Source organism: Ornithorhynchus anatinus, chromosome 4 (genome assembly GCF_004115215.2).
Source record: "Ornithorhynchus anatinus isolate Pmale09 chromosome 4, mOrnAna1.pri.v4, whole genome shotgun sequence".
Classification (NCBI taxonomy): Eukaryota; Metazoa; Chordata; class Mammalia; order Monotremata; family Ornithorhynchidae; genus Ornithorhynchus; species Ornithorhynchus anatinus.
This window is the reverse complement of record NC_041731.1, coordinates 14,113,425-14,128,035: the sequence shown is the minus strand read 5'-3', so window position 1 is coordinate 14,128,035 and position 14,611 is coordinate 14,113,425. Positions and strand designations below refer to the sequence as shown.

The window sequence follows — 14,611 nt, the reverse complement described above, 5'->3', positions numbered from 1 at the left end:
GCCGGGATCCGCAGCTGTCAGCCTTGCCCTGGGTGGTCAATCCATCGATCAATGGCATTTATTGAATGCTCACTGGGTGCCGAGCACTGTAATAAGCATCTGGGTGAGGACGACATCCCAGAGTTGGTAGATACGTTCCCCGCCCACAAAGAACTGACGTGCAAGACCTGAGGACTCACTCCCTCTTACCTTCCATTCACCGCACTCTTTCTTTCTAGTCCACTGGGGAGAATGACAGTAACATCCATCGAGTCGTCGAGCAGGTTTTCTTTCGTGTTGACCAGGTTCTGGGCTGGATGGTTGCCCACGTCTCTCGGTGTTCTCTGCTCACTCTGAACAGTTCGGGCAGCGGGCTGTCCGGGTGGTGGAGGAGCTCTAGCCTTCATCTTCCGCCTTGAAAATCAGAACGCAGACAGTTAATGGCAGAGGAATGTAGTCAGTCGATCGTATTTATCGAGCACTTAGTGCAGAGCACTGTACTAAGCATTTGGCAGAGTACAATATAACAGAGTTGGTAGACGCAATCCTTGCCCACACAGAAGACAAGCAGAAGAGCCGGGCTTGGAACCCTGATCCTCTTCCTCCCAGGCCCGTGCTTTAAACAGCAGGCCATGCTGCATCCACGCTGCTCTGCTAATGGCTCAACCCCAGCAGAAATATCCTAGGTCCCCCTGGCTCTTTAAGTGCCTTTGCCCATTCCCTAGCAGGCAAGTATGCTTCACTTGACCTGCCCCAGGGTTGCTTCTGTTTTAAGAAACGGCCTGCCTGATTCTACTTGGGATTTCATGCCATTTTGGGCTGCCAGTTTCAACTGGGATTAAAAAATTGCTTGGAGGTCAAGAAAGGGGATTACCCACTGCACACTTCTGGGGGTTTGTGCAGGCTATAAACGTCCTCAGAAGACTGGGGGTGTCTGAGACCTGAGACCAAATGGGTTGGGTTATAAACCTCAACTCGCTTTCTCCCTTCATGTAGTCACAAACACACAATGATAAGGAAAGAACCCTGAAGTCCTCCCTGCTCGGACGAGGGAATGAATCATAGAGGAGGTAAATGATACTCTCTTTCTCACTGCCCTCCGGGTTGAAAAAACTGGGCGTGCCACTATCGGGAGCTATTTCTACCACACAAATATCTCGAGCATGTGAAATGGCAAATCAAGGGTGGGGAGATGGCAAATTTCTCAGTTTAAAAAAAACCTCCGTGGATTAAATGTCTTAATTTGTTTCCCTGCACACTGATGCAGTATACGATCTATAACATGACAAACAACTCGGAAGCCTGCAGCCACAAAACATTACACAGAACATTACATCCATCACAGTCGAATCCTCTGAAAAAACCCAGAGTCGATGAGCTTTTGAGAGTCTCTATGTGTTTAGTATTCAAAAGCTTGTATTTTGATTCAGTGCCTACCTACACAATACTATCACTTGCAAGCCCTCATTCAGATCTATTATTTTCTTATTTGGAAAGACGTGATGAAACCTCCCTTGATTAAATATGAATCAACTGAAGGAATCACGTGACGTATTTCCCATTCGAGATGCATTATCGGCTTCACGGTGTTTGAATCCCTCCCGGACGAACTGGCCCACATTTAAAGAGAAAGCAATTGCATAAGCCAAAATTCTTTCTGAAACCCACTTGGCCCTGTCTCATTCAAGTTGCTGTCCCCAGTAGGAAATGCATGTTGGTTTCTTTAGTTTATTTTTGTTTCGAGCAGGCAAACGGCTCACCCGTAAACCCATCTGAGAAGCAATGGAGAATTATACTCCCAGTTTCAAGGATCACTGAAATTTGGGGATTTGAAAGCACTCTTGTAATTAATTTTATAAACCCTCCCTTGATGAAACATTAGTAATAATAGTGGTATTTCAATGCTTACTATCGATCAATGGTATTTACTGAGCGCTTACCGTGTGTAGAGCACTGTACTATGCGCTTGGAAGAGAACAATACAACATAGCCTGTAGACACGCTTCCTGACCAAAATCTACAGAGGGAGACAATATAAATAAATAAGCTACAGATATGTAGCTAAGTGCTGTGTGGCCAAGGGTGGGTGAAATACTAAGTGACCAAAGGGTATAGATCCAAGTACACAGGCATTTCTATCATTTGTATCACAGGCACTATTTATGAAGCAGAGTGCTAAGCACTGAGGTAAATACAGTACTAGAAGATAAGACACAGTCTCTTCTCCCCCACAAGGTTCAGTCTCAGGGGGAGGGAGAACTGGTATTTGATTCCCATTTTACAAATGAAGAAACCGAGGCACTGAGAAGTGGCTCGCCCAAAGTCACAGCTGGTTAACCCTGTCTTCCGGTCCATTTGGTCCCTTCCACTAGGCCAAGGTGCTGATAAGCACAAGTTCAAGAATGACAGGAATTAGGGATTCATTACCTGTGCTCTCTCCTACTAAGACTGCCAGCCCCCTGTGGGACGTGAATATCTTGTGTCTAGAACAGTGCTTGGCACATAGGAAGCGCTTAACAAATACCATCATTATTATTATTACCCCAGCGTTAGAACAGTGCTTGGTATGCTCCACAAAACTTATGTGCATTTTTAGAGCACTGGCCTGGGACTCAGAAGGTCATGGGTTTTAATTCTGGCTCTGAGACTTATGTGCTGTGTGACCTTGGGCAAACCACCTCACTTCTCTGGGTCTCAGTTACCTCATCTGTAAAATGGGGATTAAGACTGTAAGCCCCATGTGGAACAGGGACCGTTTCTGACCGGACTACCTTATATCTACCCCAGGCTTAGAATAGCGCTTGGCACAAGTAAACGCTTAACAAACACCACAATTATTATTATCCTCGTGCCTAGCTTATTCCAGGGTCTTGAAAAATGCTGCCACTCTGCCCACTCCCACTGCTTAGGAGTGGCAGAGGCCACGTGGATGGGGCAGGGTAAGGGATCACCCCCTACAATCCCCACCCTTAGCTGCCCCCTCTCCACTACAAGGGACAGCTGGAGGAGGTCCCTGGGATCCCTGAGTTTTACTTGTTGGGGCATTCAAGGTGCGAGGGGCCCTTCCACTCTCCAACATAAGGAGAACACCCAGACTTTGCAACCAGGGCCTTGGAGGATATGTACTTTAGAGCACTGAAGCTGGAAGCAAATCCTGGGGCCTAGAGCTCTGAGTCTTTGCCATCAGGTTGGTGGAAATGCAGAAACACTGAGGAGGGGAAACAAAAATAACCTGTTCTGGGGAACTATGGATGGGGAGTATTTAGCCAAAACAATTACATGTTGGGAATTTCTTTGCTAATTTTCGGGGTCTCTGGCTGGGCATAGGGAAAAGGACCTGGGAAAAGACCAGGGAGGATCTTAGGGGTGTAAAAACTAGACAGGACACCTTGTTAAGACTGAGCCCCATGCGGGACAGTGACAGTGTCCAAGGTGCTAGGTCTTAGGAATGAATGTTAAAAGGCCTGAGAAGGGTTAAAGAGATACATGGAGCTATGTCCAGGCTGGATGAATGGAGGTAAAAGTTAATGATGTTAGACTGAAGCTCACTGAGGCCAGGAAACATGTCTACTAACGCTGTTGTACAGTACTCTCCCCCAAACACTTAGTATAGTACTCTGTGAACAGTAAGCATTCAATTAATACCACTGATTGACTAATTAACCATGAAGAGGAATGTCAAGGATAGCAACCATCCTCTTCTTCCCTTTAGTGCTTCTGTTAGAGATAGAATGCTGACCTGGATGAACCACTTCTCTGAATCTCTTACGTTCTTACGTTCTAGCCAAAACAATTACATGTTGGGAAATAAGGTCTCTTGAGGAAAACGTTCATAATTATTTTGGAAGACAGAACAGTGGACTGGAATGATGTTGAAGGTAAGAAAGTGGACTAAAAACAGATTTTAGGAATGTGAAATGTTACTGAGTAAATCGTAGTAAGAGACTTTTCATTTTCAATGAGCTCAGGGCCTGAGTGAATGAGACACTGCATTATACTCCAGTTGGCATGCTAAATGAAGTCAATAAATATAGACTGTTAAGCAAAAGAGCCCTAACGGAAGTACAGTTCCCAGTGAAATCATGTAAACTGCATTAATGTATTAGCACAATTAAAAAATTAGTCAAAACAATGCATATACATTCATATATATATGTATATATATATATATGTAAAAGCCTGATAATAAATAATGTTGGTATTTGTTAAGCGCTTACTATGTGCAGAGCACTGTTCTAAGCGCTGGAGCAGACACAGGGGAATGAGGTTGTCCCACGTGGGGCTCACAGTCTTAATCCCCATTTAAAGATGAGGTAACAGAGAAGTTAAGTGACTTGGCCACAGTCACACAGCTGACAAGTGGCAAAGCTGGGATTCGAACTCATGACCTCTGACTCCAAAGCCCGTGCTCTTTCCACTAAGCCACGCTGCTTCTCTAAAAAAAATATAGCACAATATATTTACTGGTCAAATAGCAATGTAACTATGTACCAATATGAAAGATTCTGAATTAGATTTTTTTAATAACTGTATTTATATTTCCAAGTGCTTCTTTGCACATCGCATTCAGCAAATTCACCTTGTTTTTTCACGCTAAAGATAGTATTATCTCTACTAAATAGATCTACCATTTCTACGCTTAAGTGTGAAATGAGTTTTGATTACTCTATTCAAATCAGTTGAAATCCTTCAAAAAGAAGTCCCTAAGCCAAGATAAACTTTTCAGCAAAAAGTCAGAGACCCCTTTAAGTAATATCACCATCAACACACAATAGCACTATCATGCCAAGAGAAGTGCATTATAATGGGGATTGCCGAGGGAAATAGTGAAATATTTTCCAGAGATCTTAAATAAAGAACGTACCAATAATTCTTTGGACTAGTTTAAATGCAACACCGCCAGAAATCTGCTGGAAGCAGAGGGTTGGTGATCTGATCTACTGAGATCCTTCCCAGGATCAAATTCCTCCTATCCCCTGACCCGAAAATGCCCTCAACCTGTCTCTGTTCCCATCTTCAAGGAATCTGTGCCCCAACCAGCACTCAATCCAAATTTTCACTGTTGCCGAAGGAGGCTTCTGAAATTCAAGGCCAAATAGTCAGCTATTGACCAGGGAGGGGGAACAGGTATTTAAACTCTGTTATACATATAAGGAAATCGAGGCACAGAGAACCAGAGCCAGGTTATTCTAGCTCTGCCTTTGTCAGTATCTATGAAAATCTTCTGGAGGGTTTGAAAATATCACTGCGTGAGAGGATGGTGTTAGGAGAGGCAGGGAGATAAATGAACTCCAACATCTGAAAGTGTGTGCAGCATGAAGACATGCCCTTAATCAATGGTATTTGATCAATCAGTGGGATTTTTTTGAGTACTTACTGAATGCACAGCACTGCACTAAGTGTTTGGAAGCATACAATATGATGGAGCTGGTAGACAAAATCTCTGCCCACGAGGAGGTTACAGTCAGCATTTTACTTGGGTTGAAGTATGGCCCAAATCATACTGTGCCTACCAAGGTCAGTAAACTCTCCTGCTCCATGACAGCTAATACCGTGCATGCATTCAACGCTCACAGCCGATCTTTGACCATGGCAAGATCACTTCCTCATTCCTGATTACCACCTTCTCCATTCTAAACCAAAGTCTACAACGAATAAGAAACAGGTCAAAGAAATCAGAGGCTTCCCAAGCCAGGGCTGCTCGTTTAAAGTCTTCTCAAATTATCCTGCCCCCAAAAGCTCGAAACAAGATGAGACTGGGACAGAAGATAGACATCGAGGAGAGCGTGACATGGGGGTCGGGGGGAGGGGGGCGGTCTGCTGACTATGTTTAAATGAATGAACTCCATTTCCCAAGGAACAGGTAGCGGCCCTCAAAGATTTAGAAGCAGCTAATGTTCCAAGGAAAAAGACACTTTGCCAAAGCAGAGATGTCCAAAGGAGTGATATTTAAAGTCTTCTCTGAATAAAAACGAAACTAAAATACACGTGCGGTGTCAAATATAATCAATTTCATAGGAGCCACTAGGGACTGCGGGAGTAAACTGGCAAAGAGGTGACTCCCTCCCAGGGACATTTCCTTGCTAGAACACCTCCAAGCCTGGACCTCCTGTGAGAACTCCTAGCTGTTCTATTACCGGGGGTCCCTTTAAGAAACCGCAAGGTGATTTCTGAGACAGGCGAACTGCAAATATGATATAGATCAGGAGGGACAGGTTAGAAGAAAAGGAGGGTGTGCTTATCACGACAACCTGGCATACTCAAAATCGTTTTTAAAAAATGCTTCTCTAGCCAGAAGTCCCTAGAGTTAGAATTGAAAAAAATAAGAATGTCATTTACTTTTGTGTTTAGCTTTTATCTTTCTAAGAGATGTAAGAAAGTACACGGCATTTCCTACCTAAGGGTAAAACTCTGTAAACTCTAAACTTTGTTTATGGAGGCAACACACGAAATAAGCAATCATACAACAAGCCCCTGAATAAACAGGGAACAAGAAACCCACAACTATCACCACCCAAATGACAAAATGATTAGACAATCTTGCAGGTATGGATAATTTAACCACCGACAAATGTACCGTCTACATATAAGAAAAGAGATTTTAGGTCCCAATATAAGAAAACAAGTTATGGCATCGGAAACATGCCCTAAAAGGTTACCTTATCCCTTCTCCTAAATCGGCCGTGCAAGTTACCACAAGGTCTGAACATCTTTAGCACATTGAATGAAATGGAATCAGTGAGAAAACTCACTGGTTAACAAACAAATTACCTGATGATGGCTTCCTAAATCCAACTGTCCTTTCCCCCGCCCCGAAAGCCGAGTCTTCAAGACAAAAACCAAGTTGTGTGTGTGCTTTTTTTTTCTTGTAGTAGGGCAGCCAGAAGATAGAATCGGCAGCTTCTTGGGTTCAGTCAGATTAAGAAACTTAAAAATGGAGCAGCACACTGAGAACACTCCAGAGCTCTTTGCCCTATCCAGCTTAGTTATTTATTAATAAGGCTGCAATCGGATGCATATTTAACACTCCCAATCCCATGACAGATATTATGCTAAGTATTTGAAATGACGTAATGGTGCTGGGTTTGTTTTGTTTTTTTTTTAATTACCAGGTATGTCAGAGCACCTCTTGTTAGTTGGAGTTCCTTTATGAACACTCATATTTTCATAGTGAGTAGGGAAAACTTTTAAACCAAGCTTTTTAGAACTAAAATAGGTAGACATGCCCTGTGCTTGTGTTGAATATAGTATTCCTCTTTCAGTGTTTGGAAGCCGAAGATACACACAGCAGCACGGCCTAGAGGAAAGAGTTTGGGTCTAGGAGTCAGTGAACCTGGTTCTAAAACTGGCCCTACTACTTGCCTGCTGTGTGACCTTGGTCAAGTCATTTAACTTCTCTGTGCCTCCATTTCCTCATGTGTATAATGGGACTTGCTCCCTTCCACTTAGACTGTGAACCCCATGTGGGACGGGGACTGTGACCAACCTGATCACCTTACATCTTCCCCAGCACTTAGTACAGTGTTTGACACATTGTAAGCGCTTAACAAAACCCTTAATATTATTACGTACACCTGGTAGGACTGCCAGAGGAAAAACAATCCCAGCACCCCAAGTTTGGCCGGAAGATAGTCTGGATAGAATAATAGCAACCGTTTTATTTATTAAGAGCTTACTATGTTCTAGACATTGTACTAAGCACTGGGGTAGATACAAGCTAATCAGGTTGGACACAGCCCTTGTCCCATGTGGGGTGCACCGTCTCAATCCCCACTTTACAGATGAGGTAACAGGCACAGAGAAGTGAAGAGGCTTTCCCAATGTCACACAGCAGGCAAGTGGTGGAGCTGGGATTAGAACCCATGACCTTCTGACTCCCAGGCCCATGCTCTATCCACTGGGCCTGCCAAACTAAGGGGTGACAATGCTCGCCTGTCTGGATATAGCATGACATCAATTAACGGTTGACTGATGGAGCACTTACTGTATGCAAAGCACTCTACCAAGTGCTTGCAAAAGTTCAGTACAATGAGGTTGGTAGATATGATCCCTGCCCAGGAGGAGCTTACAGTCTACAGAGGGAAGCAGATATTAAAATAAATTACAGGAGGGGAAATAGTAGAGTAAAAGGGCCATGTGGATGCAGGCGGGGTTGGCCACAGGGCAGTTCTACGATGTGTCAGTTTTCCTTCTTGCAAGGCTTTAAGAATGCAACACCCGGATTAGAGGATAATTGGATGTAATCTGAATACTACCTTTACAAATAATTCAACTAGGAAAATTAGCATGGGCCCAATTATCCAGGACTGACAGGAATTCAGGCATCAGGGAAGTAAAAATTACAGATAATGTATTTTCCAGCTACTGACCGACATCGCTTCAAACTGTATCAACATCATTTAATGTAATGGGAGGGCTTGTCGAAAATGGGTGAAAAATGTTTTAGACGCTGACCTTTTTTTAGCCTATTTGTAAATCTGGAATAAATCATTAATGAATTTCCTTATCTGACATGCTTAGTATCAGAATAATTGATTTTATTATCAAGTAGAGTCTCTAGGTATTTATTGAGTAGAAACAAGCTAATCAGATTGGTGGCAATCCATGTCCGACATGGGACTCACGGTATTAATCCCCGATTTATAGACGAGGTAACAGACCATAGACAAGTGAAGTGACATGCCCAAGGTCATACAGCAGACATGTGGCAGAGATGGGATTAGAACCCAGATCCTTCTGTCTCCCAGGTTCGTGCTCTCTCCATTAGGCCACAGTGCTTCTCCATATAAATCTTAAACCTAAACTGGGACAGGAGTCCTTAATGGAAAAGGATGAAGCTTCTGGGCCTCTAGAAGATTGGGACACCTTTTCTTGGCAATTTTTTTTTCAACTTCCCCAGGTTGATTTCTGATGGCAGGAAGAAGAGGGGAGATATGTTCTACTAACAGTCCCGGACACACGGGGAGTGGACGGTGGTAACCTTAGTTGAGCCGTGGGCAGGATGAAAGGATTAAACATCGGGTAAGAATAATGATAATTAATAATAATGGCATTTGTTAAGCACTTACTATGTACCAGGCACTGTACTAAAGCACTACGGTGGATACAAGCAAATAAGGTTGGACATAGTCCCTGTCCCCTGTGGGGCTCACAATCTTAATCCCCATTTTACAGATGAGGTAACTGAGGCCCAGAGAAGTGAAGTGACTTGCCCAACGTCACACAGCAGACAAGTGGCAGAGTCAGCGTTAGAAGCCATGACCTTCTGACTCTCAGGCCCTTACTCTGCACATAGTAAGCGCTTAACAAATACCAACATTATTATTATTACCCACTACCCCATGCTGTTTCTCAAAAACACTACCTTTTTCTTAATATGGCATGTGGGAAGCAGGCCCTTTTCCTGGATTCCTTGCCAAAATCCACAGACTCCCAGCGACCAGCGTATATCGACTTTTCCAGAACGAGTCTTAAAAGCAGTGATGGGCCCACATTTTCATGACCTTGGAATTTTCCCTCACTATGACGGGAGTCCAAGGGCTACTGAAAGGTTACAACTCAGCCCTCTTTTATTTTAAAATCATTCTTCTAATTGTCTAACGAGTCCATGTAATCTGGGAACAAATAGGGGATACACACAAAAAATTCCACTTCACTTTTTTTTTTTTTTTAATATGAACAACCCAAGGGCTAGTGAGAGTGATGAGGAGGCTCTTGGAACATAAATACAATGGCCATGTTGTGAAGGATTTTTTTTAATGAAGGGGATGCCTCTGCTAGGAAGGACCTAAATTACTGCATGTTCATTGTTAGTTTTTTTTTTTTTATCACTACTAATTTGCATTTCACAATTAATGAACCAATTTCTCCACACTAGTCAAAGGAGAGGTCAGGACTGTCGGAGATCCAAGAGTTGCCCTTCTGGTCAGACCTGGGGACTACCTCAGGGATTCTGCCCACCTGAGGAAGGGGCACAAAAGCGCTTAGTATGGTGCTCTGCACACAAAAAAGATAAAGAACATAGAGGAGACTCCCCCACCCCCCACCACTGCCCTTCTGTAGTCTACCCTGGGTGTGTTAGAATACTGAGATCATATAGTACAATAATAATATCCTCAAGTACAATGTGGATGATGTGTAGCCCAGGAGAAGAAGTGTGTGTTGGTAGTAGGGGGTGTCTGAGAAAGAATGGTTTCTTGGTCCTGTGTCCCTCCTGACTAACTCGGAGTAAAAGGTGAAGCAACATGGTCTAGTGGAACCTGGGAGTCAGAAGGACCTGGGTTCTAATCCCAACTCCAACCCCTTGTCTGCCATGTAACCTGAGGCAAGTCAGTTCACTTCTCTATGTCTCAGTTACCTCATCTGTAAAATGGGGATTAAGACTGTGAGCCGCAAGTGAAACAGGGACTGTGTCCGACCTTATTACCTTCTACCTACCCCAGTGCTTAGAACAGTGCATGGCACAGAGTAAACACTTAATAACATTTAAAAAAAAATAGTTACATTGCAGACTCCACACCACATATACTCCATTCACTTGTCTACTTTTCCCATGCTTTTATGGTCTGCAACTGACACTTTCATTACCAAACCGCTATTTTGTACGTCGGAAGTGACTGTCACTCTAGAAGCAGCACGGCGTAGTGGATAGAGCACGGGCCAGGGAGTCAGAAGGTCACGGGTTTTAATCCTGACTCCACCACCTGTCTGCTGCGTGACCTTGGGCAAGTCACTTCACTTCTCTGGGCCTCAGTTCCCTCATCTGTAAAACGAGGATTGAGACAGAGTCCTGTGCGGGACAGGGACTGTGTCCAACTCGATTTGCTTGCATCCACCACTGCGCTTAGTACAGTGCCTGGCACATAGTAAGCGATTAATAACACAATCATTCTACCACAGTGTACAAACTAGACTTTGGCATGGGGAGAGCAGTAATCCACCCCGTTTTTCACGTGTCCTTGGACACACAGAAGGGAGTCATGGGGAAGTAGGGTCTCTTCACTCCTGACTTCCCGCTGCTTTGGCGCCGAGTGCGGGTCTGTAACTTGTAACACTCCGTTCGTTTACTCTCCACCAGTGTCACTTCCGTATCGAGGCTCATTTGAGAGAGGGGCTTCACGATGAGAATTCATCTCCTGCAGCACGTGGATCGGCGAGGGCAAAGTCGACATCACGGCAGAGGGTAAGGCCCTTCGGCCTGATAAAGAATCATTCGGAGAGATGGGATCTAGACACACCTTGTCCTCAAAGGGTCTTTCCTCATCGAAGCAGCCGATTTTCTCTTCTGCAATCACACCCTTCCTTCCTACTAGTCATCCTGCATTGTGTGCCACTCTGGTAGAGTACGGAGTGCGGCTCTAGCACGGGAATGTGGATGCCTAAGCACAAACCACCACCGCTACTGCAAAAACAACTCAAGCACCCGCCCTGCTGGTGCAAGGATCTACCCGCCTCCTCGGCCACTGGTGTCCAACCAGTGCCCACCCCGAATGGCAAGGGACCAAAAAAGATGAACTATTGTATCTTCTGGGACAAAGTGCAAGAGATTCTCAAAGGCACTCGCTGATTCAATCTCATACTACTCGCAGCCGCTTCTGAATGGAAGACTACCACATAAAACTAACAGGTTTAGAGCTTTTCGTTGATGAACTGCTTGAATTTCACCTAGAGTGGCAGAAATCCAGAGGGCACCCGACCCCTTCTGTCCCATAAGCCTTTGGCTTTACCCACCACGTTATTATTATTTGTGTTAAGCACTTATTTTGGGCCAAGTCCTGGGATAGATACAAGTCATTCAAGTCAGATCTGTCCCTGTTCTATATGGGGCTCACGGTCTCAGAGGGTGGGGTCAATAGGTACTAGATCCCCATTTTACAGATGAGGAAAAAGGCACAGAGAAATTAAGTGACTCGCCCAATGTCACAGGTTTTTTTTTTATCAAGTCCAAGCACTTTCCTATTTTCCTCACTGGAGTGAAATTTTCACTTTAGAAATTCAAGTAAGCAAGTACACGTGTGTCATGTCCTGTAAATTATCGTTGTCGCTCAGGCTTAGAACTAAAAGAAGTCACATTCTGGCCTATAAAAATGTACTTTAGGTGGTAAGTGATGATTGACACCAGATACGTAAATTTCTATGACAGTGACAAATATAGAAAGGCCGGTGAAGCTATGGCAGTTCAGTAACTTTGCAGGTTTAACAAGACTGTGGGTATATATCTTCGTAAACATAATGATCAGTCAATCATATTTATTGAGCTATGTGCAGAGCCGTATACTAAGCACTTGGGAGACTACAATACAATGGTATGACAAACACAGTCCCTGCCCACAGTGGGCTTCAGTCAAGAGTGGGGTGATCAGAGGATTAAAAATGCAGTTCACTAACAACACGAGGGAATTTAACTGACAAGCGATAACATTTTGTGCGGCCTGGAATGAGTTTGAAGCACTTAGGCACAAGCTAAACAATTTGGAATACCAAGTGTATTGTGGCTGAACACAACAGAATGCAAATTGCTCATCTAAAATTTACAAGGGTAGTGCAGTAGTCCATAACACATGGAACATACCTTTTAGGAAATTAATGGCCATGGCTTTTGAGCTGGAACACAGTACCTGCCATCAGTCTGCTGTTAGGATAATGAAAAACCGAAACCTTACACCACAATATCCTCAAAGGTCGAGTAGACGCTGCATCCTAAATTCACAATCTCTCTTACTTCTAATATCTCCCCAGCATATGGAATTCCAACTAGCTTCAAATGAGTCTACGCAGAAATAGTAGTAATACCACAATTATTATTATTAACTGTAGTAGTATATTCAACTTGATCAAATCATGTCGATTCAACCTTCACAACTTCGCTAAAGTCCACCCTTTCCTCTCTATCCAAACTGTTACCACGTTAATCCAAGCACTTAACCTATCCCTCCATGATTACTGCGTCAGCCTCCACATTGCTCTTTCAACCATTCATTCATATTTATTGAGCGCTCGCTGTGTGCAAAGCACTGTACTAAGCACTTGGGAGAGTTCAGTATAACAATAAACAGAAACACAGACACATTCCCTGCCCACAACGAGCTTACTCTCCGCCTCCTGTCTCTCCCCACTTCAGTCCATACTTCACTCTGCTACTTGGATCGTTTTTCTAGAATACCATACTGTTTCCCCACACCTCAGGAACCTCCAGCGGTTGCCCATCCACCTCCGCAACAAACAGGAACTCCTTACCCTTGGCTTTAAATCACTCAATCGCCTTGCCCCCTTCCTACCTTAGCTTCCTGATTTCCAACTACCACCCAGCCTGCATATTTCACTGCTCTATACCAACCTAATCACTGTACCTCGACCTCCTCCATCTCACCACCAATCCCTTGCCCACGTCCCGCCTCTGTCCTGGAACGCCCTCCTTCTTCATATCTGACGATCTATCACTCTCGCCACTGTCAAAGCCTTATTATCCTCCGAGAGGGCTTCCTCGACTAAGTTCTTATTTCCTCTTTTCCCACTCTTCGGCTCTTGCACTTGGATTTGCACCCTTTATGAACCTCTTCCTCAGTCCCACAGTACTGCACATAGCCATAATTTAATATTTATATTAATGTCCGTCTCTTCCTCTAAACCGTAAGCCCACTAGGCAGGGAACATATTTATTCAATTGCATTTATTGAGCGCTTACTGTGTGCAGGGCACCGTACTATGTGCTTGGCAAGTACAATTCAGCAAGAGAGAGAGAAAATCCCTGCCCACAATGGGCTTACAGTCCCAACTCTGTTACATCATACTCCCCAGAGCTTAGCACAGTGTTCTGCACACAGTAAGTGCTCAATAAATATGATTGATGCATTGAATAACAAAATAACACATTTCCTGCCCACAAGGAGCTTACATTCTTAAAGAAGGTACTTCAGTGGGGTCTGGTATCCCACTCCTTCCCTCTCTTCAAGATGTATTTTCTCAGCATAGGTTTTATGATGCGGCTAATCATTCTACTTGACCAAGGAATTCATTCATTCATCCCATGTCAGCCTTCTCTCTGACCTCCCTTCCTCCTCTCTCGCCCCGCTCCGGTCTATTCTTCACTCCGCTGCCCGGCTCATCTTCCTGCAGAAACGATCTGGGCATGTCACTCCCCTTCTTAAACAACTCCAGTGGTTGCCTATCGACCTCCGCTCCAAACAAAAACTCCTCACTCTAGGCTTCGAGGCTCTCCATCACCTTGCCCCTTCCTACCTCTCCTCCCTTCTCTCTTTCTACCGCCCACCCCGCACGCTCCGCTCCTCTGCCGCCCACCTCCTCACCGTCCCTCGGTCTCGCCTATCCCGCCGTCGACCCCTGGGTCACGTCCTCCCGCGGTCCCGGAACGCCCTCCCTCCTCACCTCCGCCAAACTGATTCTCTTTCCCTCTTCAAAACCTTACTTAAAAATCACCTCCTCCAAGAGTCGTTCCCAGACTGAGCTCCTCTTCCCCCTCTACTCCCTCTGCCATCCCCCCTTTACCTCTCCGCAGCTAAAGCCTCATTTTCCCCTTTTCCCTCTGCTCCTCCACCTCTCCCTTCCCATCCCCACAGCACTGTACTCGTCCGCTCAACTGTATATATTCTCATTACCCTATTTATTTTGTTAA

The 14,611-nt window shown here is 44.5% G+C and overlaps 1 protein-coding gene across 6 annotated transcripts in view; it reads right to left on the bottom strand.

Moving 5' to 3' along the window:
• The window catches only part of COBL (cordon-bleu WH2 repeat protein), a 235,645-nt gene that overhangs the window by 154,901 nt on the left and 66,133 nt on the right, over positions 1 to 14,611 (bottom strand). For all 6 annotated transcript variants that reach the window (XM_029062151.2, XM_029062154.2, XM_029062155.2 and 3 more), the window contains exon 2: positions 190 to 393. In XM_029062151.2, the coding sequence (XP_028917984.1) occupies positions 190 to 393 (204 nt within the window). The remainder of the gene's footprint in view (positions 1 to 189; positions 394 to 14,611) is intronic.